Source organism: Myxocyprinus asiaticus, chromosome 16 (assembly GCF_019703515.2).
Source record: "Myxocyprinus asiaticus isolate MX2 ecotype Aquarium Trade chromosome 16, UBuf_Myxa_2, whole genome shotgun sequence".
Taxonomy (NCBI): domain Eukaryota; kingdom Metazoa; phylum Chordata; class Actinopteri; order Cypriniformes; family Catostomidae; genus Myxocyprinus; species Myxocyprinus asiaticus.
The window spans coordinates 36,033,878-36,057,680 of NC_059359.1; the positions used below are offsets into that span (position 1 = coordinate 36,033,878).

At 39.2% G+C, this 23,803-nt stretch overlaps 1 protein-coding gene across 10 annotated transcripts in view; it reads right to left on the bottom strand.

The window, feature by feature from the left end:
- Positions 1–23,803, bottom strand: part of cobl (cordon-bleu WH2 repeat protein) — a 175,276-nt gene that overhangs the window by 52,933 nt on the left and 98,540 nt on the right. For 3 of the 10 annotated variants that reach the window (XM_051720107.1, XM_051720111.1, XM_051720109.1), the window contains 4 exons: positions 16,203–16,431; positions 15,145–15,189; positions 9,841–9,932; positions 9,522–9,599 (listed from right to left, as the gene is read on the bottom strand). In XM_051720107.1, coding sequence (XP_051576067.1) covers positions 9,522–9,599; positions 9,841–9,932; positions 15,145–15,189; positions 16,203–16,431 — 444 coding nt within the window. The remainder of the gene's footprint in view (positions 1–9,521; positions 9,600–9,840; positions 9,933–15,144; positions 15,190–16,202; positions 16,432–23,803) is intronic. The other 7 variants (XM_051720108.1, XM_051720112.1, XM_051720110.1 and 4 more) reach the window with 7 other exon arrangements.

The following is a 23,803-nucleotide window of genomic DNA, read 5'->3' on the forward strand; positions in this document are numbered from 1 at the left end:
CCAAAACAACCAATCTAAGACCACCTCGACAAGGAATTCTTGGTCCGATTTGGTGAGAATAAAATCTGACCCAGCAGACCAACAAACCAACAAATGGAGAAGAAAAAGCTAGAGCTCATAGCCAAGGAAAGGCAATTTTTAATGCCAAACTAACACAAAAGTAACTATTAATGGATACAAATTCTAGTCCATCCAAGTGAAAGATGTTCATTTGTAGCGCAACCTCTGACTGGAATGTGCATTCTGTACCACGTGACGTTGTTTTACATAACCGCAATAAAAACGATGCTCAAAGATTTGTACCAGTTGACACATTTCTACTATTTTAACTGGTATATCATCCACCCCTATGCCATTATACACATACATTCTGACCAATGAAGGGACAGTTTGCTCACATGCAACTTTTATCAACAAAGTTTGGTCCATTTTGAAATTCCTTAAAGTTAATTGAAATAAGGAGAAAATGTAACATTATAACAATTTTAGCCCCTGTTTTGGAATAGCTAATTAAGTTCAGGTCTGAAAGTGCCCTTAAATTTAGAATTTTGCCCAACCAAGGCAGAGACAGGTATAAGTAAGCCATTTGTAGATTGACTTCTTAAAAAATGTGGCTCTGTGGCACTTTCAAAACATTGTTTTTTGATTGAGTGGTCCAATATGAAAACTTCTAGCTCAGCCAATGGTATACGTTTGGGGTGGGACTACCTGTTTGGCTAAGCAATATTATATGGGGATATAAGGAGCATTAAAAATATTTAGGGAGCACTGACTTGAGGTTCGCATGGTTGAAATCTCCGCCGACAATAAACAGTCCGTCAGGGTGTATGTTTTGCAGTTTGCTAATAGCCCGATACAGTTCACAGAGTGCCTCCTTAGCATTAGCACTGGGGGGAATGTACACTCCGATTATGAGGACAGTTGTGAATTCCCGTAGTAAATAAAATGATCTGCATCTAACAGTCACAAACTCCACCAGCGATGAGCAGTAACTAGAAGCTAGCACTGAGTACTTGCACCATTCCGTGTTGATGTAAACACACAAGCCACCACCACGAGCCTTACTGCACAGAGCTGCATTTCTGTCAGCACGAAACGAGGCGAGCCAGTCTAGCTGAATGGCTGCATCCGGAACTCTGTCGCTGAGCCACGTCTCCTTGAAAACAAAGATGCAGCAGTCTCTAAACTCATGCCGCGTAGTCAGCTGGAGTCAGATGTAGTCCAATTTATTGTCCAGGGAGCAGACATTTGAGCAGGATAGACGGGAGAGCCGGCCGACTAGGGTTTGTTTTTAGCCTAGCATGGACCCTAGCCCTCATCACGCTTCCGCTTCCTCGCACACCGCTTACAACGTCCCCTCCCCGGCCACCGGCATCATGTGACACTGAGAACTGGAGGCCTGGTCCCCACAGCAAGCCGAAATCACATAACTTCTCCAGCAGATCATTGTGCAGCTTGGTTGTTGCATGATTCTTATACTTTAGTAGTGTCTGGCGATGGTAGACATGAACACCAGTTGCTCCGATGTCCATGTGCCATAAAAATCTAGCTAAGAAACAAAAATAGCACCATTTTGGATCCGGAGCGGCCAATGCTTGCTACTGCCGCGCTGCCATCTTCTAGAAATGACCAAACCAAATAGCAAAAATTATTATTGTTTCCTAATAGGTTTCCTAAATTCCATAAGCATGTGGACTTTGCAACGAGGGGCAAATGCGCTGGATCTTGTTTACACAAATATCCCCGGCGCGTACCATGCGGAGCCCCGCCCCCACCTCGGCTACTCAGACCACATCTTTGTTATGCTAATACCAGCATACAGACCACTCGTTAGACGCTCCAAACTGGTTCTGAAACAGGTGAAAACCTGGCCAGCAGGAGCCATCTCTGCTCTTCAGGACTGTTTTGAGCACACTGACTGGCACATGTTCAGGGAGGCTGCCACCGATGACGACTCCACCAACTTGGAGAAATACATGGCATCAGTGGACAGCTACATCAACAAGTGCATCGATGACGTCACTCTCTCCAAGACCATCACGCTCCAACCAGAAGCTGTGGATGACTGCGGAGGTGCGTGCACTGCTGAGGACCCGAGACTCCACCTTCAGAGAAGGCGACAAGGCAGCCCAAAGAACAGCAAGGGCCAAACTGTCCTGGGCCATCAGAGAGGCAATGCGCGCACACACCCAAAGAATCCACAGCCACTTCTAGGACAGCGGCAACACCTGGCGCATGTGGCAGGGCATCCAGGCCATCACCAATTACAGGACAACATCACCTGCCTGTGACAGTGATGCCTCACTTCCAGATGCGCTGAACGACTTCTACGCTCTGTTTGAGGTGCAGAATGACGTGGCAGCAACGAAGACCACCCCTCATCCCAACAACCAGTTTCTATGTCTTTCCACGGCTGATGTGAGGAAAACTCTATGCAGAGTCAACTCAAGGAAGGCTTTCCTGGCAGAGTGCTCAGAGGATCTGCAGACCAGCTGGCGGATGTACTTACTGACATCTTCAACATCTGCCTGAGCAGGGTCGTCGTTCCAACGTGCTTCAAGGCCACCACCATCGTCCCCATGCTGAAGAAGTCTTCAGTGTCCTGCCTCAATGACTACCGTCCTATTGCACTCACACCCATCATCATGAAGTGCTTCGAGAGGCTCGTCATGAGGCACATCAAGACCCAGCTGCCCCCCTCACTGAACCCCCTGCAGTTCGTGTATCAACAGACAATGCCATCGCCACCACCCACCATCTGGCCCTCACCCACCTGGACAAAAATTAAAAGTACGTTAGAATGCTGTTCATAGACTTCAGTTCAACATTCAACACAATCATTCCTCAGCACCTGATTGAAAAGCTGAACCTGCTGGGCCTGAACACCTCCCACTGAAAATGGATCCTGGACTTCCTGACTGGGAGACCTCAGTCAGTCCAGATCGGGAGCAGCATCTCCACCACCACCACACTGAGCACTGGGGCCCCCCAGGGCTGTGTGCTCAGTCAACTGCTGTTCACTCAGCTCGAATCACATCATCAAGTTCGCCGATGACACGACCGTGGTGGGTCTCATCAGCAAGAACGACAAGTCAGCATACAGAGAAGTAGTGCAGCAGCTAACGGACTGGTGCATAGCCAACAATCTGTCTCTGAACGTGGACAAAACAAAAGAGATGGATGTTGACTTCAGGAGAGCACAGAGAGACCACTCTCCACTGAACATCGACGGCTCCTCTGTGAAGATCGTCAAGAGCACCAAATTCATTGGAGTTCACCTGGCGGAGAACCTCACCTGGTCCCTCAACACCAGCTCCCTCAACAAAGCCCAGCAGCATCTCTACTTTCTGTGAAAGCTGAGAAAAGCTAATCTCCCACCCCCCCATCCTCACCAAATTCTACAGCGGGACTATCGAGAGCATCCTGAGCAGCTGCATCGCTGCCTGGTTTGGACCCTGCAGAGGATCGTAAGGACAGCTGAGAAGATCATCGGGGTCTCTCTTCCCTCCATCATAGACATTTACAGTGCATCCGGAAAGTATTCACAGCGCTTCACTTTTTCCACATTTTGTTATGTTACAGCCTTATTCCAAAATGGATTAAATTCATTATTTTCCTCAAAATTCTACAAACAATACCCCATAATGACAACGTGAAAGAAGTTTGTTTGAAATCTTTGCAAATTTATTAAAAAAAAAAAAAAAAAAGAAATCACATGTACATCAGTATTCACAGCCTTTGCTCAATACTTTGTTGAAGCACCTTTGGCACCAATTACAGCCTCAAGTCTTTTTGAGTATGGTGCTACAAGCTTGGCACACCTATTTTTGGGCAGTTTCTCCCATTCTTCTTTGCAGGACCTCTCAAGCTCCATCAGGTTGGATGGGGAGCGTCGGTGCACAGCCATTTTCAGACCTCTCCAGAGAGGTTCAATCAGGTTCAAGTCTGGGCTCTGGCTAGGCCACTCAAGGACATTCACAGAGTTGTCCCGTAGCCACTCCTTTGTTATCTTGGCAGTGTGCTTAGGGTCGTTGTCCTGTTGGAAGATGAACCTTTGCCCCAGTCTGAGGTCCAGAGTGCTCTGGAGCAGGTTTTCATCAAGGATGTCTCTGTACATTGCTGCATTCATCTTTCCCTCGATCCTGACTAGTCTCCCAGCTCTCCCATGATGCTGCCACCACCATGCTTCACTGTAGGGATGGTATTGGCCAGGTGATGAGCGGTGCCTGGTATCCTCCAGACATGATGCTTGCCATTCAGGCCAAAGAGACCAGAGAATTTTGTTTCTCATGGTCTGAGAGTCCTTCAGGTGCCTTTTGGCAAACTCCAGGCAGGCTGTCATGTGCCTTTTACTGAGAAGTGGCTACCGTCTGGCCACTCTACCATAAGGGCTGATTGGTGGAGTGCTGCAGAGATGGTTGTTCTTCTGGAAGGTTCTCCTCTCTCCACAGAGAAACACTGGAGCTCTGTCAGAGTGACCATCAGGCTCTTGGTCACCTCCCTGACTAAGGCCCTTCTCCCCCAATCGCTCAGTTTGGCTGGGCGGCCAGCTCTAGGAAGAGTCCTGGTGGTTCCAAACTTCTTCCATTTACGGATGATGGAGGCCACTGTGCTCATTGGGACCTTAAATGCTGCAGAAATTTTTCTGTACCCTTCCCCAGATCTGTGCCTCGATACAATCCTGTCTCGGAGGTCTACAGACAATTCCTTGGACATCATGGCTTGGTTTGTGCTCTGACATGCACTGTTAACTGTGGGACCTTATATAGACAGGTGTGTGCCTTTCCAAATCATGTCCAATCAACTGAATTTACCACAGGTGGACTCCAATCAAGTTGTAGAAACATCTCAAGGATGATCAGTGGAAACAGGATGCACCTGAGCTCAATTTTGAGTGTCATGACAAAGGCTGTGAATACTTGTGTACATGTGATTTAAAAAAAAAAAAATTTTTTTTTTTTTTAATAAATTTGCAAAGATTTCAAACAAACTTCTTTCATGTTGTCATCATGGGGTATTGTTTGTAGAATTTTGAGGAAAATAATGAATTTAATCCATTTTGGAATAAGGCTGTAACATAACAAAATGTGGAAAAAGTGAAGCGCTGTGAATACTTTCCGGATGCACTGTACACCACACGCTGCATCCGCAAAGCCACCAGCATTGTGGATGACCCAACGCACCCCTCACACAAATTCTTCACCTTCCTGCCGTCTGGCAAAAGGTACTGAAGCATTCGGCCCTCATGTCAAACTGTGTAACAGTTTCTTCCCCAAGCCATCAGACTCCTCAACACCTCAACTACCCATTTCATCTGACACTTTCACACTAGAACTGTGTACTGGTCGACACTGCACTGTCTCTTACTGTGCCTATTGTCCTGTTTCAGCAATTATTGTACCGTCTTGTACTGTTTGCACATGTTTGCACATGCATTATATGTAGAAATGTGTAGGTCTTTTAGTTCTGTGTAGTCTCATGTGGTTCTGTGTTTGTTTTATGTTGTTTCATGTTGTTTTTATGTAGCACCATGGTCCTGGAGGAACGCTGTACTATACTGTATATGGTTGAAATGACAATAAAAGGTACTTGACTTGATGCCGCAGAAATGCCACACTTTCATATAAAATAAATAAAATAAAATAAAACCTATAGAGGAGGGACATGCTTCCATGTTCCTTTAAGAGACAGCAGAGAGATTTTGCAAACACTGCCTTGGACAACACTGGATCTGCCAGACCAGAAACTTGCAAGAGTGCTTAAGGGAGTACTCAGCTGTCAGTTGGAATGAGACAGCATTAAAGGGATGGATGGATGGATGGATGTCCTACTGCTTTCATTACACTACACAACCTCTCTGCAAAAAGTTCTGTGTATCTCCCTCTTTTTTTCTCAATCCTCTCTCTGCCTTCAGAACAGAATGTTTAAAGTAGGAATGGCTATTAGCAATCAGTTACTACGGTGTGTTAAAAATGCTTCTCGGATCAGTTTATGATGATATTCTAAATAGCATGCACCTGAACTTCTGTAATTGTGTAACACCACCCAGAGCAGGGAAGAGCCTTGCATAAATCCTTTTCTGAATTGTGAAGACTGTGTGTCATGGAAGTGTAGAGCTAGTTGAAGTTTAAAGCTGTATTTAAATGGTTACACATTTTAGTTATTTTATTTAATATTTTCTAGCACTACTTATAATTTATATTAGTTTTATTTATTGTACTTTTGCATTTTATCTCCTTTTATGTTTGACAAATAAAAATAATGTTTATAAAAAGAAAATAAAGGCATTAGGCTGTTTGATGGGTGAACAGAGAAAATAACTGGCACATTAAAGATGAATCATGGACGCCCAAGCTGTTATGTGCATGTGCGTGAGTGTGCTCAGGAACACAATGTGTTCCTCAGAGTCCAGGTAGGAGATGGTCAGAGCAATATGGGTGTGGATATAAGATCTCTGGCAGGTCGAGTGTGTGTGTATATAGTTGCTGCAGGGGTGATATCACAAAAGGGTCATCTGAGGAGCAGGTGATAAGCACCAGCAGAGATACACACTGAGCACGACAGCTAAACAGTCACATGCACTTGTGACAAGTCATCCAACTCAGATTTTGTTTGAATAGCTTTAGTAAATATTTTCATTTGAATAGGAAAAGATAATACAGTGATAGAGACTTGCAAGAAAAAAGCATAACTTATGTCGATATGTTTTAATCACATAAAAAGTGATAAAAAGTAAAACTGTAACATCTAGGTCAAACATGCTGTTTGTGCACAGAGGGAACTCACTGCATTGCCTTAGTAATTACTGACACCTAGTGGTGACAAAAAAACGAAATATTCTTATAACAAGTAATTTCAGTGTGCAAGGTCGCCTGAGACCTAAAGATCTTCTATATTTATGTTTATGATTTATGTTTGTGAAAATCCCCAAAAATCACTCTTTACACATTTTGTACTTAAGGTACGAGGCCGTGCTACTGTGAATATAATCACGACTAAAGGATGCTGTTTGGCATGACATGCAGCAAAGTGCCTGAAACCCCTTCAGTCAATGATGTATTCACAATACAGTATGGATTTGAGTGCATTGCTGCATTTATAAAACGCAATATAAAATGTAAAACTTTAACTATTTTATTAAAATATTAAAGACACAAATGATCATTAAAAGGCTATTTAATAAACAAATATAAAATACAGTAAATGAAATGCCATCCTTCAACTTGAAGATACAAACCCTGGCGTAATAATAGTTGGTCCTTATGGTGCTGCACAGTCATATACACATTAGCGAGGTAAACAGGTGTTTCTATGTTACTATATTGTATTTTATTTGTTACAATATTGCATTGTTTTTTAGCACAGTTGGAATGTCATCTTGAAAATCAGAATCAGTATACACAGTATATCGTCGCTGTCTGATGAAAAACACGTATCTACAAAATACTAATTTTCAAGTGCATGGAAAAACTTTTTCTCATAAACAATCTTACAAGATACTTGCTAAACAGACAGCCTAATTAAACATCTTTTCATTGGTCATTTTGATGCACAATTCAAACAGTAGGAAGAGGTCATTCAGCGCAGTCCGTCTATATATATATATAAATAAATATATATATATATATATACACACACACACATACAGGTGCATCTCAATAAATTAGAATGTCGTGGAAAAGTTCATTTATTTCAGTAATTCAACTCAAATTGTGAAACTCGTGTATTAAATCAATTCAATGCACATAGACTGAAGTAGTTTAAGTCTTTGGTTCTTTTAATTGTGATGATTTTGGCTCACATTTAACAAAAACCCACCAATTCACTATCTCAAAAAATTAGAATACATCATAAGACCAATAAAAAAACATTTTTAGTGTATTGTTGGCCTTCTGGAAAGTATGTTCATTTACTGTATATGTACTCAATACTTGATAGGGGCTCCTTTTGCTTTAATTACTGCCTCAATTCGGCGTGGCATGGAGGTGATCAGTTTGTGGCACTGCTGAGGTGGTATGGAAGCCCAGGTTTCTTTGACAGTGGCCTTCAGCTCATCTGCATTTTTTGGTCTCTTGTTTCTCATTTTCCTCTTGACAATACCCCATAGATTCTCTATGGGGTTCAGGTCTGGTGAGTTTGCTGGCCAGTCAAGCACACCAACACCATGGTCATTTAACCAACTTTTGGTGCTTTTGGCAGTGTGGCCAGGTGCCAAATCCTGCTGGAAAATGAAATCAGCATCTTTAAAAAGCTGGTCAGCAGAAGGAAGCATGAAGTGCTCCAAAATTTCTTGGTAAACGGGTGCAGTGACTTTGGTTTTCAAAAAACACAATGGACCAACACCAGCAGATGACATTGCACCCCAAATCATCACAGACTGTGGAAACTTAACACTGGACTTCAAGCAACTTGGGCTATGAGCTTCTCCACCCTTCCTCCAGACTCTAGGACCTTGGTTTCCAAATGAAATACAAAACTTGCTCTCATCTGAAAAGAGGACTTTGGACCACTGGGCAACAGTCCAGTTCTTCTTCTCCTTAGCCCAGGTAAGACGCCTCTGACGTTGTCTGTGGTTCAGGAGTGGCTTAACAAGAGGAATACGACAACTGTAGCCAAAATCCTCGACATGTCTGTGTGTGGTGGCTCTTGATGCCTTGACCCCAGCCTCAGTCCATTCCTTGTGAAGTTCACCCAAATTCTTGAATCGATTTTGCTTGACAATCATGAGGCTGCGGTTCTCTCGGTTGGTTGTGCATCTTTTTCTTCCACACTTTTTCCTTCCACTCAACTTTCTGTTAACATGCTTGGATACAGCACTCTGTGAACAGCCAGCTTCTTTGGCAATGAATGTTTATGGCTTACCCTCCTTGTGAAGGGTGTCAGTGATTGTCTTCTGGACAACTGTCAGATCAGCAGTCTTTCCTATGATTGTGTAGCCTAGTGAACCAAACTGAGAGACCATTTTGAAGGCTCAGGAAACCTTTGCAGGTGTTTTGAGTTGATTAGCTGATTGGCATGTCACCATATTCTAATTTTTTGAGATAGTGAATTGGTGGGTTTTTGTTAAATGTGAGCCAAAATCATCACAATTAAAAGAACCAAAGACTTAAACTACTTCAGTCTGTGTGCATTGAATTTGTTTAATACACGAGTTTCACAATTTGAGTTGAATTACTGAAATAAATGAACTTTTCCATGACATTCTAATTTATTGAGATGCACCTGTATATATATATATATACATAAATGAATGTTTATATATAAATGAATAAACTATTTAAAAATAATATAATTAAAAAAAAGAGATTGTTCATTGGTGTAATAAAGCCTATCACCAATCAAACTGACCAGAAAAGAGTATGGTAGTATTTGATTTTGAAACATTCTGAAAAGAACAAACAAATAAAATCGAAAAATTAATAAGTAGATACTAAATTTGTGTAAAGAGTGAAAAGTGAATGACAGATGGAGAGATGGAGTGCATTAGTAAAAGACAGTGGAGTTTATGGGTTAGTACTTACATTAATGTTAGTGTCTGCATTGTCAACAACACTATCATCATCAAGACTGTCCATGTCCTCAGAGGACTGATCTCCAGTCTGAAATAGGAATGTAATACTAGCACAGTAGACAGACATACAGTCCAGGGTCTAAACACTGCAATATACATATATGTTTAAATACAATTTCGTAAGCTATTCAATTCTAATAATTCGCATTCCTTCCAGTTTCGATGTTTGTTGGTCAATATTTTTCAGTGTGTTTGTTTTAAATAAATAAATGAATGCTTGAGCGTGTGAGTTTGAGAGTATTTTGTGTATGTGTGAGCATCTGTTCTACCTTTGATTTTCTGCGATTAAACTTGAGGAACCCCAGCAGACCTCTCTTCTCTGATCCACTAAGGCTCTGACTGTTAGAGTGAAGAGATTCTGCTGAAAGAGAAACATATTCATTCAGCATCTTATACAAAAATACAGGTGAAGCTGTTAGTCTAGCATTGAGTAAGAAATGTATTTATTTTTTGTTATTTATGAGGGGTTAATTGCTGGCTACTGAGAATCCAGGGTATTGGCTAGATCTGCATTTCCTGAAGAAAATACCAGTGCTTACAAACAGCAAAAGAATAGTGCTTCAGTTTTTGGAAAGATTAGGGGTTCTATTTTCGTTCTTATCCAATTTTCATTAGAGCGCTAATTCTAAGTGCAATTTTCATGCCAGTGCAAAGCTCAACTGGGCGTGGGTGGGAGTGTTTGCGCTACTGTGGGTGTACTGTATGTATATGAAGTGGAGAAAAGCGCAATTTGCTATTTCCCTAAGCATATGGTCGTTGTGCAAAGATGTTTCAATACCACGTCTTGTCTCAGTGCAAAGTCCAAATTTATTTCCTGGATTTGAAGTTTGGAGATTCCACCAGCAGGTGGTAATAAATTTCATGTCCAAACTCTTAAAATAAAGTGGGAGATTAATTCCCGGACAATCATTGTTGTAGCCGTTTTGAGAAAGAAAAAAAATAATGATGAGATTGTGCTAATCTAAATGTCATGGCTTATTTTTCAATTGTTATTATTATGTTTATATTTACAATTGCATTTCTGATCTAACTTATATTGGTATTTTTTTATGTCACTGCAAAAGGGGCCAGTGGAAGAAGTTTGACAGTAAAATGTTTTGATTTGATATGATTGTTTTGACCACTTTGCTATTTTGATTATATTTTTATTTTGTTTTAAGTGTAATTTGAATTTAGAAATATATTTGGTTTAATTTTTTTGTTTCAATAAATGAATTAATTTTTTCAATATCAAAATCGACCAGTAGAAGTGAAGTACGTTCCGGTTCCAGTTTAACAAGGTTAATACTAGCCATAATTTGTGTGTCAGCAGATGAAAATTATCAATAATACTTACACTCTTTATAATTTAATGGAGCCTACATCCATATCCTGAACCACATTTTACATGCAAATAAAAGGAGTGTGTCCCGTTTAACAAGGACACAGTTAATGCACAAAATAATGTAAATCTACAGTACTGTGCAAAAGTTTTAGGCACTTGTGAAATATGATGCATAGTGAGGATGTCTTCAAAAATAATGCCATAAATAGCTTACATTTATCAATTAATGTCATACAGAGTCCAATAAACATAAAAAAAAAGCTAAATCAATATTAAGTGTGACTGCATTTGCCTTCAAAACAGCACCAATTCTCCTAGGTACAACTGGACACAGTTTTTCTTGGTTGTTGGCAGATAGGACGTTCCAAGCTTCTTGGAGAATTCCCCACAGTCCTTCTATCTATTTTGTCTGTCTTAATTGCTTCTGTCTCTTCATGTAATCCCAGACTGACTCGATGTTCAGTGGGGGGGGGGGGGGGGGGTGGCTTGGGGGGTCTGTGGGGGCCATGCCATCTGTTGCAGGGCTCCCTGTTCTTCTATTCTATTTGCAAAAGGAACGTTTGGGAGTCTAAAATTTATATTTCCCATTGACACACTAAAGCTGAAGATATATAAAATCTTAAAACAAATGTTTGTGTGAAAAATCTTATGTGCCTAAGACTTATGCACAATAATGTATATTACTATTCTTCTAGTTCATTGCATACAGTCCATTTACACTACCAACTTATGAATGTGCTGTCTTTGTTTATATCACTGGTGCTTGACAGGGAATGGACTGTATAATAGGATGGAGACGGTGCCAGAGAAAAACCCAATTAGTACCTTGCGCGGGCAATTTCTCGAAACCCACTTGCGCCTAGACTTAGCGCATGCTTGCATGAAAATACCAAAACTTCATGGCCATGCTCATTGACTTGCGCTTATGACTTAAGGCATTGTCCTGCATATAACGCTTGTGCTCTTAAAGTAGGGCCCTAGGTTTTTAGGCTTTGGATGTGTGTAAATGAAATGCTGCATCAGCACCACTTTGCTGTTGTCATGACACAGCACGTTATTTTTGTTTTTGGCAATTTCTTTTTCTGTCGGTTGCAAACAAGAATCAACACAGTCACTGTAGAGTGTACAGATGTTTACATATGTAACTTTATATAGTGTCATACAGCAGTATAGAGTACATAATATTGCCTTTTTTCAAGTTTATAACAAAATGATTTGTATAAAAAAATAAAAAATAAAATACTAATAATTAAAAAAAAATATATACATTTTATCCTAGTCCACTGAACTTGCACGTATGCATGTGTTTGTGTGGGTAGAGTTGTTGAGAAATTTCGTATTTTACCACCAAACATGGAAATTTACCAAATAGTATTGATGTTTATATGTACAGTTGAAGTCAGAAGTTTACATACACTTAGGTTGAAGTCATTATACCTAATTTTGTAACCACTCCACAGGTTTAATAATAGCAAACTATAGTTTTGGCAAGTTGTTTAGGACATCTACTTTGTGGATGACATGAGTAATTTTTCCAACAATTGTTTACAGACAGATTGTTTCACTTTTAATTGACTATATCACAATTCCAGTGGGTCAGAAGTTTACATACACTAAGTTAACTGTGCCTTTAAGCAGCTTGGAAAATTACAGAAAATTATGTCAAGCCTTTAGGCAATTAGCCAATTAGATTCTGATAGGCTAATTGGCTAATTGGAGTCAACTGGAGGTGTACCTGTGGATGTATTTTAAGGCATACCTTCAAACTCAGTGCCTCTGTGCTTGACATCATGGGAAAATCAAAAGAAATCAGCCAAGACCTTAGAAAAAAAAACTGTGGACCTCCACAAGTCTGGTTCATCCATGGGAGCAATTTCCAAATGCCTGAAGGTACCAAGTTCATCTGTACAAACAATAGTACGCAAGTATAAACACCATGGGACCATGCAGCCATCATTCCGCTCAGGAAGTAGACACATTCTGTCTCCTTGAGATGAACGTAGTTTGGTGCGAAAAGTGCAAATCAATCCAAGAACAACAGCAAAGGGCCTTGTGAAGATGCTGGAGGAAACAGGTAGACAAGTATCTATATCCACAGTAAAATAAATCCTGTATCGACATAATCTGAAAGGCTGCTCAGCAAGGAAGTAGCCACTGCTCCAAAACCGCCATAAAAAAAACAAGTTTGCAAGTGCACATGGGGACAAAGATCTTACTTTTTGGAGAAATTTCCTCTGGTCTGATTGAAACAAAAATGTAACTGTTTGGCCATAATGACATTGTTATGTTTGGAGGAAAAAGGGTGAGGTTTGCAAGCCAAAGAACACCATCCCACCATGTTGTGGGGGTGCTTTGCTGCAGGAGGGACTGGTGCACTTCACAAAATAGATGGCATCATAAGGAAGGAAAATTATGTGGATATATTGAAGCAACATCTCAAGACATCAGCCATGAAGTTAAAGCTTGGTCGCAAATGGGTCTTCCAAATGGAAAATGATCCCAAGCATACCTCCAAAGTTGTGGCAAAATGGCTTAAGGACAACAAATTCAAGGTATTGGAATGGCCATCACAAAGCCCTGACCTCAATCTGATAGAAAATTTGTCAGCAGAACTGAAAAAACGTGTGCGAGCAAGGAGGCCTACAAACCTGACTCAGTTACACCAGTTCTGTCTGGAGGAATGGGCCAAAATTCCAGCAACTTGTTGTGAGAAAGTTCTGGAAGGCTACCCAAAATGTTTGACCCAAGACAATTGAAAGGCAATGGTACCAAATACTAACAAATTGTATGTAAACTTCTGACCCACTGGGACTGTGATGAAAGAAATAAAAGCTGAAATAAATAATTCTCTCTACTATTATTCTGACTTTTCACATTCTTAAAATAAAGTAGTGATCCTAACTGACCACGGAATGAATGAATGAATGAATGAATGAATATATATATATATATATATATATATATATATATATATATATATATATATATATATATTATTTTATTTTTTTCCCCCTTTGGCTAATTTAATGTCCCAGTGGTTGATTTTTATTAAAACTAACAGATTTCAACTTTTTTCTTTTTGTTATATGAAGGTCACATTAAAACTGGCTTGTATATAACTTGAATATTTTTTTTGGAAATAATTTCCAATAAAGCTGTAATTTTACCAAATTTTGCAAAAAGTGTGAAAATATTCTTTAATTATGTGTATTTAGGATACATAAAATGTTAGCAATGAAATAAGCATTATCAAGACAAAGGAATCGGCCATTTTATTTCAAAAACTTTAAAAAGGTAATTTCTTTCACCGTAATTTATATTAAACACAATATAGAATTTGAGATGTGGTGGAAATGACACTGGGGTGGAAATCTTCATAAATTTCTGAATAAATGACAACAATGACATAAATCTCCTGTGATGCATGTATCTACACTGTTGTAGACACAGTAGACACATTTTGTATAGAGTGTGTTGATTAAGTAGTTCAGACTGAATTAACTGCAGTAGTACTTTACTTAGGGTACAGGGTTTAGAACAAACCCCTAACTAGAATGTTTGATGGATATACATGCAGAGCTGCTTTACAAGTCCTGTAAATAATGCTTTCCCATCATGCATGACAAGACACCCAAACACTTCACTAAATTTCCACATTGTGGCCAGTTCACTAAAAACTACAAAAATAGTTTACATAAGACATTTTAGTGTTTGCATTGTGGCATTACCAAAAATAGCTTAATATATTGTAGATACTTAATACAAACTAAATGATTATGCAGTCAATATAACTAAAGGAATCATGTGAAGTGTTTTGAAGGCTAAATGTAAAGTTCTATTCTGTAGCAACATGCTATAATGCAGTACAAAGTTCTGACATAAGATGGTGCTACACATCTGCAATGCTATAAAGCCACTACATCTATACAACTGGGCAGACTACTTAAGCAGACTATATTGAAAACATCCTGACACAGGCACAAAACCAACAATTTTTTTTGCAAGTTTATTCTAAATGAAAAAAACAAAAAAACAAAAAACATAAGCATCAAACTTGCAATATGCATGGGAGTCAAACATAAGTCATACACACTGCATGTCTTATGTTTAATTTAACCTAAATAATTTTAGCATAAAAAGCTCACGCATGTTCTGTGATATATAGCAGAGTTAAATCAAACTCATAGCACATTCAAGGCAGTTGAACTACACATAAAGCCACTGTGAGTTATCTAAACAGCATCAGTACCTGAGTAGTTCAGGGCAGGTGTCAAAGCCATTTTAGGCTGCAGAACTGAAAACAATGAAACCATGATCACAAGTAAGAGTAAACAGTGAGGTGTTTATGCTTTGCTTCCACCCTGAGGGTACAACACTAGACAGTGAATGACTCTCAGCTTTAACAGTGAAATGTCACAGGCTCTTAGTACCTCTAGGTTCTGTGTATGAGTTTATGTAAAACAACACTGGCTAAACTTATATTCTGTCTTTACACTGAGAGACAAAATGGTACCATAAGTGATACCTTTGAAAAAGTATTTTTGAACAAGAAGAGTTGGACTTGCAAATAAAATATCCATGACTAAAACTGAAACTTCAACTAAAGTAGTGGTTTTCAACTGGTTTGCTTAAGGAACCAGACGTAACCTAGTATCAAAATTGTTTATCGTACAAAAGTAAATAAAATAAATCCTTATAATTCAAACACAGGTTTTTATTAATATTTAGATAAAGTGCAAGGACGACAATATGTAAAATTATTAAAACGACATCAGCTGAATAGGAAAGTTGATAATTTTGTTAATGCATAAACAACAGCAGAAGTATGATTTACCAGGCTAACACATGGAACAAACACTGGGCCAAATGTTTATTAGTATTAGACACTAATGGATGAATTTGTGCCATAAAGCCATAAAGCTGGATGCGCAGCTTTTGTAAGTGCTTTCTCTTGCCTTTTAAAAGTGAATAAACCTGTTTATGTTTACCATTACTGTGCATAATTATATGGTTAGTTGCATTTCTTTATTTGCATTTAGCATTGTTTTTTCCCTGCTGTATCACTGAAAACAAACTACTGATCAATTTTTGGGTAGCAATTTACTAGTTGAGAACCACTGATTTAAACTACTTACTTAAAATGGGAGATGCCTACTTTGCTTTTTAATTTACAGATGAATCATACATCTAACATTTTGGCTACTTGTAAGAGAGACAGATGTAAGAGAACAGAGTGTACAGATAGGCATATCTAAGCGACCACAAAAGTGGCAAATACAAACAAGCCTGATATTTTTTATCACATACCTAGCGTCTGGTCCAGGACATAGAGTTCCCTGATACCAAGCTCACTCAGGGACTTATCCAGGTCCAGCTCGTGGTGGCTGATATTGTCTTGGAACAGCAGAACGTGGGCCGGGTCAAACTCGCACTTCTGACAGATCACAGGCACCAGGGTACGCAGGGGGGGCAATGGATTTACTCTAACCACAGCCTTCTGACTACGGTGATAGTTCACCACCAAACGCACAGTTTTCTACATGATGAGAGAGAAGGAAAGGGAGACAGACAGGAAATAATAAGATAGGGTTATTTAAAGGCATACAGCTTTTAATTAAATACCCATTTTATTATAAAACACAGTCAATACAGTGATTTTATTATGCATTAAAAATGAAGTGTGAAACTTTTTACTTTGTCCAACCAATGACAGACAGGGAGTGAACTTATTTTTGCAATTCCATTTGGAGCTAGTGGTGCAGAAATGACACACTTCACCTTTAAAGGAATATTAAGGAAGTTAAACACAACTTAAGCTTTATGCTGTTGATTACCACTGAATAAATGATTATAACACCATAACGGCACATGATATGAAGTTGTATTTAACCTAAAATATTCTTTTAAAGGAGGAAAGAAATGAAAATGAAAGGTTTAAATACATTTTTGAAGACTAAACATAAATTGTGAACTAGCATGGAACATAATGCTTCGTTTTCTTCAGTTGTGTAGTAAAAATCACTCTGGCACTTGCTCTTTGTTGCTAACAGCACATGATCAAGATAAAATGCTACACAGATCTCTGAAGTTGTAGTTTCATTCAGAGAGGTGGTCAAAATGAGATCTTTCTGTACATGTACAGTAGTGTCATGTAGAGGAAATGTCATAACAATGGCATTGCTCAGAGAGAAGCTATATCAGAGAACTACATTAGGTTTCACAGAATGCCAATTTTCATACAGTATCTTATGGAACTACATGTATGCAAAAACTCATATTGCTTATTTGAAATATTCAAATAACCTTTTATCTTTAGGTCCAGAGGCAGCCAAGTTTCACTGTATCAAACGGTTAAAACCTAACTTTTAATCTAAAGGTACATACACAAGACACTTAATGTGTGCCATTTCCTGTACATAAGCATGCAGACAAACACACACCAGAGAATTCTGAGGTGCCGTTACACAGTGAAACGCAACACATGCTTTTGCTTTGTGGCACTCATGACTTCAGTTAAAGTGTAATCCCACTTAAACAAAAAAAGTGTTATTCCATTTAGTCATGTGTGTGCTCCGATAATAACACACAGCCTCACACTTATATGGATGTGAGAACGTGTGTGCAGGATATGTGTTTTCAGACATCGCACACTTAAAAGCAAAGCACAAAACTGAGGAAAATTTTTACTGTTCAAGTATTGGCATTAGTAACATGGGAGGATATTGTTGTGTTTATGTCTTGTATTGCAATAAATGTATGCCTAGACCAGGGGTGGTTAACTATTTTGGTAAAGGGGCCACATCGGGCTTTAAGTAGTGCATAGGGGGCCACACTGTATTTCTTTTGAGATACAATGTTCCGCATTCATTTGGTTTTTGTATCTTTTAAGCCCAGAAATAGTTGTGTACTCAATTTTCTGAAGTGTATATGTGACTAATGGGACTATTCTGCAATTACCTAAAGTATTCTATTGCTCTACAAAAGGTAGATACTTTTCTATCAGGCATTAAAAAAACTGAAAGGCTGAGCTTAGGTCCGTGTAACGCTTTACAATTCATTTTTCAGACCATACCAATCCAAATGCAAAAATAGAAAAATGGTTTGAAACTTTAATTTTTAATTTTTTTTCTGGTTACTTCAAGAATGGATAACTGATCTTTTCTCGCGTTTTCTTCAAATGTACTTTTTCTAAATTGTGACTTCAGAAATTGTTTTTTGGAATAATTGACTCATCACCAATTTTCTATTTTTCAATTTTTGTGTCTTGCAATTTGCGCTGTGGGCTGTACCATTAGCACGGGGGTGTGGGTTAGGGAATGGATGCTTATTACTGCATGGACATTGAGGAGTTTAAAAGGCTAGCAGGGATCGCATGGGGCTGGCTAAGTGAAGAATTCCCAATTCCGAAAATTAGTCACAAGTAAATTCCTTATAAAGGCGTTAATACATTAAAATAGATTCATACCAATACATTTATGTAGCCTTATTTATTTTTGTTTAAATCGGGGACCATTAACGCAAAAGCGGCTGGTTGGACTGACCAACCGGTATGTGGCAGTTTTCTGCCAATTCGGTAATTTGACTGCTCTAATAGAGCTGTTCAGCTGTGATGTCAATTTGTAGGTGAACCCGGAAGTCTTATTCTCCATGGGTTCCCTCAAGATTTTTCTATGGGTTTTTATAATGGGGTTTTTGAACTTATTAGAAAAAGAAGGTCTGTGGTGTACATTACTTGACAATATATGGACGTTTTGTTCTACAACATAAATTGCACACAGTCATACCTCAAACGTGAATTTTGAAGCCGCCGTGCATTTTTTTTGAAGTATGTAATTCAATACGGCTTCAAAATTCATATTTGAGGTATGACTGTGTGTAATTTATGTTGTAGAACAAAACGTCCATATATTGTCAAGTAATGTACACCACAGACCTTCTTTTTCTAATAAGTTCAAAAACCCCATTATAAAAACCCATAGAAAAATCCTGAGAGAACCCATGGAGAATAAGACTTCCGGGTTTTTGGACTACAAGCTGAACAGCTCTATGGCAAGTAAATTCCATAAAAAGGCATTAATGTATATATCTAAAAGAATAGAATAATGTAATTGTTTGGAGTTAGAGTGAACGAGGAGGGCAACATTTGGAGCTGTTCAGCGCAATAGCAGCTGGCACTCAGCCAGCCACCAATGAGCAAAAGTTTCCTTCCAGTTAGAAATTAATATCGTAAAAGGATAAATGGACCTGGTAAATTGCAAATTAACTCTGTATACAGGCCTTAATGCATAAGAAAAGATAAAAGCAATGAAAAGCAATTCAGAAGAGCTCATCAATGTTTATTGCTATCCTAGTATCCTATGCTTTGTAAATAAACGTGATAAAAAAAAAAATACGTATTTCAAGTGGCAGGAGGACTGACACGTGATCCGTCAGTGCCAGCTTCTGCCAGCCAGCGAGACGTCAAACCTTTATCATCCATTGCACATAGCGAACAACACAAAGCCGAACTGCAAAGCAACCCACTTAAAATGTAGAGACGTGCTTGACGCCAAGTTAGCGCTCAGTAGGTCGCGTGAATGGTTTGTCCACTCTCTTCCTACGGTCCGCGTGCCAACCCCTCAGCGTGGCAAAGGTGGTGCGTGTGCCTTCTGTTGTCGACCCCTGGGCATTAGCCTTTTAAACTACTACTCAACGTATAGTCCGTTCTCTAACTCACACCCCCATGCTAATGGTATAGCCCACAGAGCAAATTGCAAGACAAAAAAAAAAGTAAAAAAAATTTAAAATGTATGATAAGTCAGTTATTCAAAAAATAACTTCTAAAGTCACAATTTAGAAAAAGTAAAATTGAAGAAAAGGAGAGAAAGGGACAATTATCCATTTTTGAAGTAACTGGAAAAAATGAAAAATAAAAGTTTCAAACTGTTTTTCTATTTTTGCATTTGGATTGGTATGGTCTGAAAAATGAACTGTAAAGCATTACATGGACCAGCTTATTATAAATGATTTATTTTACCATCTCTACTTCCCTGTTAATTTATTATTCAATTTAACACTCTCTACATCAGGGGTCTGTTTAAAAAAACAAAAATGTAAATAGAAAATTATATATATATATAATATATATACATTATATAACTTTTAACGTTTGTTGCAAAGCGGGCGAGTTCACTTATTTTATTCTCAAAACATTACCCGTTTACACACTAAAAGGGCCATGATGCGGGTCTCGTCAATGGTTTGACTTTCCATTCAGCACATAACTGAATAAAACAGGCTGCATGACTATGACAAATTATTACTGCAAGAGCTAGATTAACATACAGGTGTGAGGGGACTTCAACATTTCTAAATTGCACAAATAAAAAATACATTACACATATTCGTCTCTTGCTTGCTTTTGCTCACGTGTCAGTGATGCAGAGATCTACTTTTATATTTAATTTCATCACTGAGAAGGTTTACCTACAAACTTAGTAGCGCCAAACTTCATAAGCAGCCTCAAGAATGGACATAGAGTGCCCGTATAACACTTTTCCTTGAGCAGAATATTGCACGAGAGATCGCCAAGCTTGTTCAAAGGGGAAAGCGAGAGCTAGAAAGAGAGCACTCACGTGCATGGTTGCCAGATTGCACAAAATAAGTCTTTTATCTGAATATTTCCAATTTGTGCAAGTATAAATCTTAAATTGGGGGTGTTGCATCTCTTATCTGGCAACCCTGAGCATGTTAAATGCTAGGTTAGGACCCAATGCAAGATAATTGAAATATCCAATGAAAAAAAACTCTTATGATGGGCCACATTAAACCATAAAGAGGGACGGATCCGGCCCACGGGCCATAAGTTACCCAGGTCTGCTCTTGAGAGTCTAGGAATGCAAAAACTATGTATTTACAAAATAGACAAGTCAGAGAGTTGAACGACTAACATATAACTAGGCTGGTTTAGTGTCTGGTTTAAGGTCACAGATCAGACACATTTGTTAGCGATAAATGGATGCTAAGTGCAAAAATGCAATAGAGTAACCGAAATATATTTAACTATAACTATGACTACACTTATAAGGGTATATTACTACTTGATACATCCTATAAAAATTACTTTTGCTGGTGTAACCTAATTTTTCAGGTAAATGTTGTCCGATTAAATAACATTTTTGACTTGAATAAAAGCAGTTAATTTAGATGTTACCATATCAAGCACGTTTTTTAGGTTACTTCATAATTTTTGTTTTCAGTATATAACTTTTTATTGCACAAACTATCATAGTCCTCAACAACAAAATGAGGGCCTACAGTTGAAGTCAGAAGTTTACATACACCTTAGCCAAATACATTTAAACTCAGTTTTTCACAATTCCTGACATTTAATCATAGAAAACATTCCCTGTCTTAGGTCAGTTAGGATCACTACTTTATTTTAAGAATGTGAAATATCAGAATAATAGTAGAGAGAATTATTTCAGCTTTTATTACTTTCATCACATTCCCAGTGGGTCAGAAGTTTACATACGATTTGTTAGTATTTGGTAGCATTGCCTTTAAATTGTTTAACTTGGTTCAAACGTTTTGGGTAACCTTCCACAAGCTTCTCACAATAAGTTGCTGGAATTTTGGCCCATTCCTCCAGACAGAACTGGTGTAATTGAGTCAGGTTTGTAGGCCTCCTTGCTCACACACGCTTTTTCAGATTGAGGTCAGGGCTTTGTTATGACCATTCCAATACCTTGACTTTGTTGTCCTTAAGCCATTTTGCCACAACCTTGGAGGTATGCTTGGGGTCATTGTCCATTTGGAAGACCCATTTGTGACCAAGCTTTAACTTCATGGCTGATGTCTTGAGATGTTGCTTCAATATATCCACATAAATTTCCTTCCTCATGATGCCATCTATTTTGTGAAGTGCACCAGTCCCTCCTGCAGCAAAGCACCCCCACAACACGATACTGCCACCCCATTGCTTCACGGTTGGGATGGTGTTCTTCGGCTTGCAAGCCTCACCCTTTCTCCTCCAAACAGAACAATGGTCATTATGGCCAAAAAGTTCCATTTTTGTTTCATCAGACCAGAGGAAATTTCTTCAAAAGGTAAGATCTTTGTCCCCATATGCACTTGCAAACTGTAGTCTGGCATTGGCTTCTTCCTTGCTGAGCAGCCTTTCAGGTTATGTCGATACAGGACTCGTTTTATTGTGGATATAGATACTTATCTACCTGTTTCCTCCAGCATCTTCACAAGGTCCTTTGCTGTTGTTCTGAGCGGTATGATGGCTGCGTGGTCCCATGGTGTTTATACTTGCATATTATTGCTTGTACAGATGAACGTGGTACCTTCAGGTGTTTGGAAATTGCTCCCAGGATGAACCAGACTTGTGGAGGTCCACCATTCTTTTTCTGAGGTCTTGGTTGATTTCTTTTGATTTTCCCATGATGTCAAGCACAGAGGCACTGAGTTTGAAGGTAGGCCTTAAAATACATCCACAGTTACACCTCCAATTCAGTACACCTCCTATCAGAAGCTAATTGGTTAATTGTCTAAAGGCTTGACATCATTTTCTGGAATTTTCCAAGCTGCTTAAAGGCACAGTTAACTTGGTGTATGTAAACTTCTGACCCACTGGAATTGTGATATAGTCAATTAAAAGTGAAACAATCTGTCTGTAAACAATTGTTGGAAAAATTACTCGTGTCATGCACAAAGCAGATGTCCTAAATGACTTGCCAAAACTATAGTTTGCTAATATGAAATCTGTGGAGTGGTTAAAAATGATTTCTAATTACTTCAACCTAAGTGTATGTAAACTTCTGACTTCAACTGTATGTATTATGAATAATAATGTTGCTCACAACAGGCAATGGACCACTTGCACTGAGCCTCATGACGTACTTCCGCTTTGAAATAGTGCAGCCCGCTAGTTGCCGGTTAAATGTATTTATATGTGCTGTAGGTGTCTTGTTCCCGAAATTAGTGATCGAAAGAGGATTTTACAAGTACGGATCTTTTTAGAGATAGGAGAAGAAATATTCTGAACATTACCGTGTACAGCTTCTTCAAGATTCAGTGGAAGAACAGTTTTCAGAGCTTTAATTCAGCCCGACCGGTTTCAGTGACGTCACTTTTTCCCCGCAGCCTCCATCTTTGTGACCATCAGCTGGAGGAAACAATGCGGTGAATGGAAAAACACCCGCAAAACTATATCAAGAAAAATAATTTTGATTCATGCCAAGTCCCAGGAAAGGTGTATTCATGTCTGAGGTCTGCACAAAAATGGCCAAATTTGACTTTCGCAGACATGTAAATATATTGTATACACGATTCATCTCCGTACGTTGACGAGTCTAATGTGTGACCGGCGAGTACAGACGCCTACCTGTACATCACCGTAAACATCTCTCATTCAGAAGTTACAAATGTGTGTGTTGTTTTCTGCTCTGATTTGGTCAAAATATTACAAAACGTCTGTGATGATCCTGTCTGTATGAATGTAAGAGCTGCTTTAAACTCATTAAGAATACACTAAAAGCGGGGGCATGGGTAGCTCAGCGAGTAAAGGCGCTGACTACCACCCCTGGTGGTAGGGCGTGCTGAGTGACTCCAGCCAGGTCTCCCAAGCAACCAATTTGGCCCGGTTGCTGGGGAGGGTAGAGTCACATGGGGTAACCTCCTCGTGGTTGCTATAATGTGGTTCTCGCTCTCGGTGGGGCGCGTGGCGAGTTGTGCATGGATGTCGCTGAGAATGGCGTGAAGCCTCCACACGTGCTCAACAAGCCACGTGATAAGACGCGCAGATTGACAGTCTCAGACGCGGAGGCAACTGAGATTCGTCCTCCGCCACCCGGATTGAGGCGAGCCACTACGCCACCACGAGGACTTAGAGCACACTGGGAATTGGACATTCCAAATTGGGG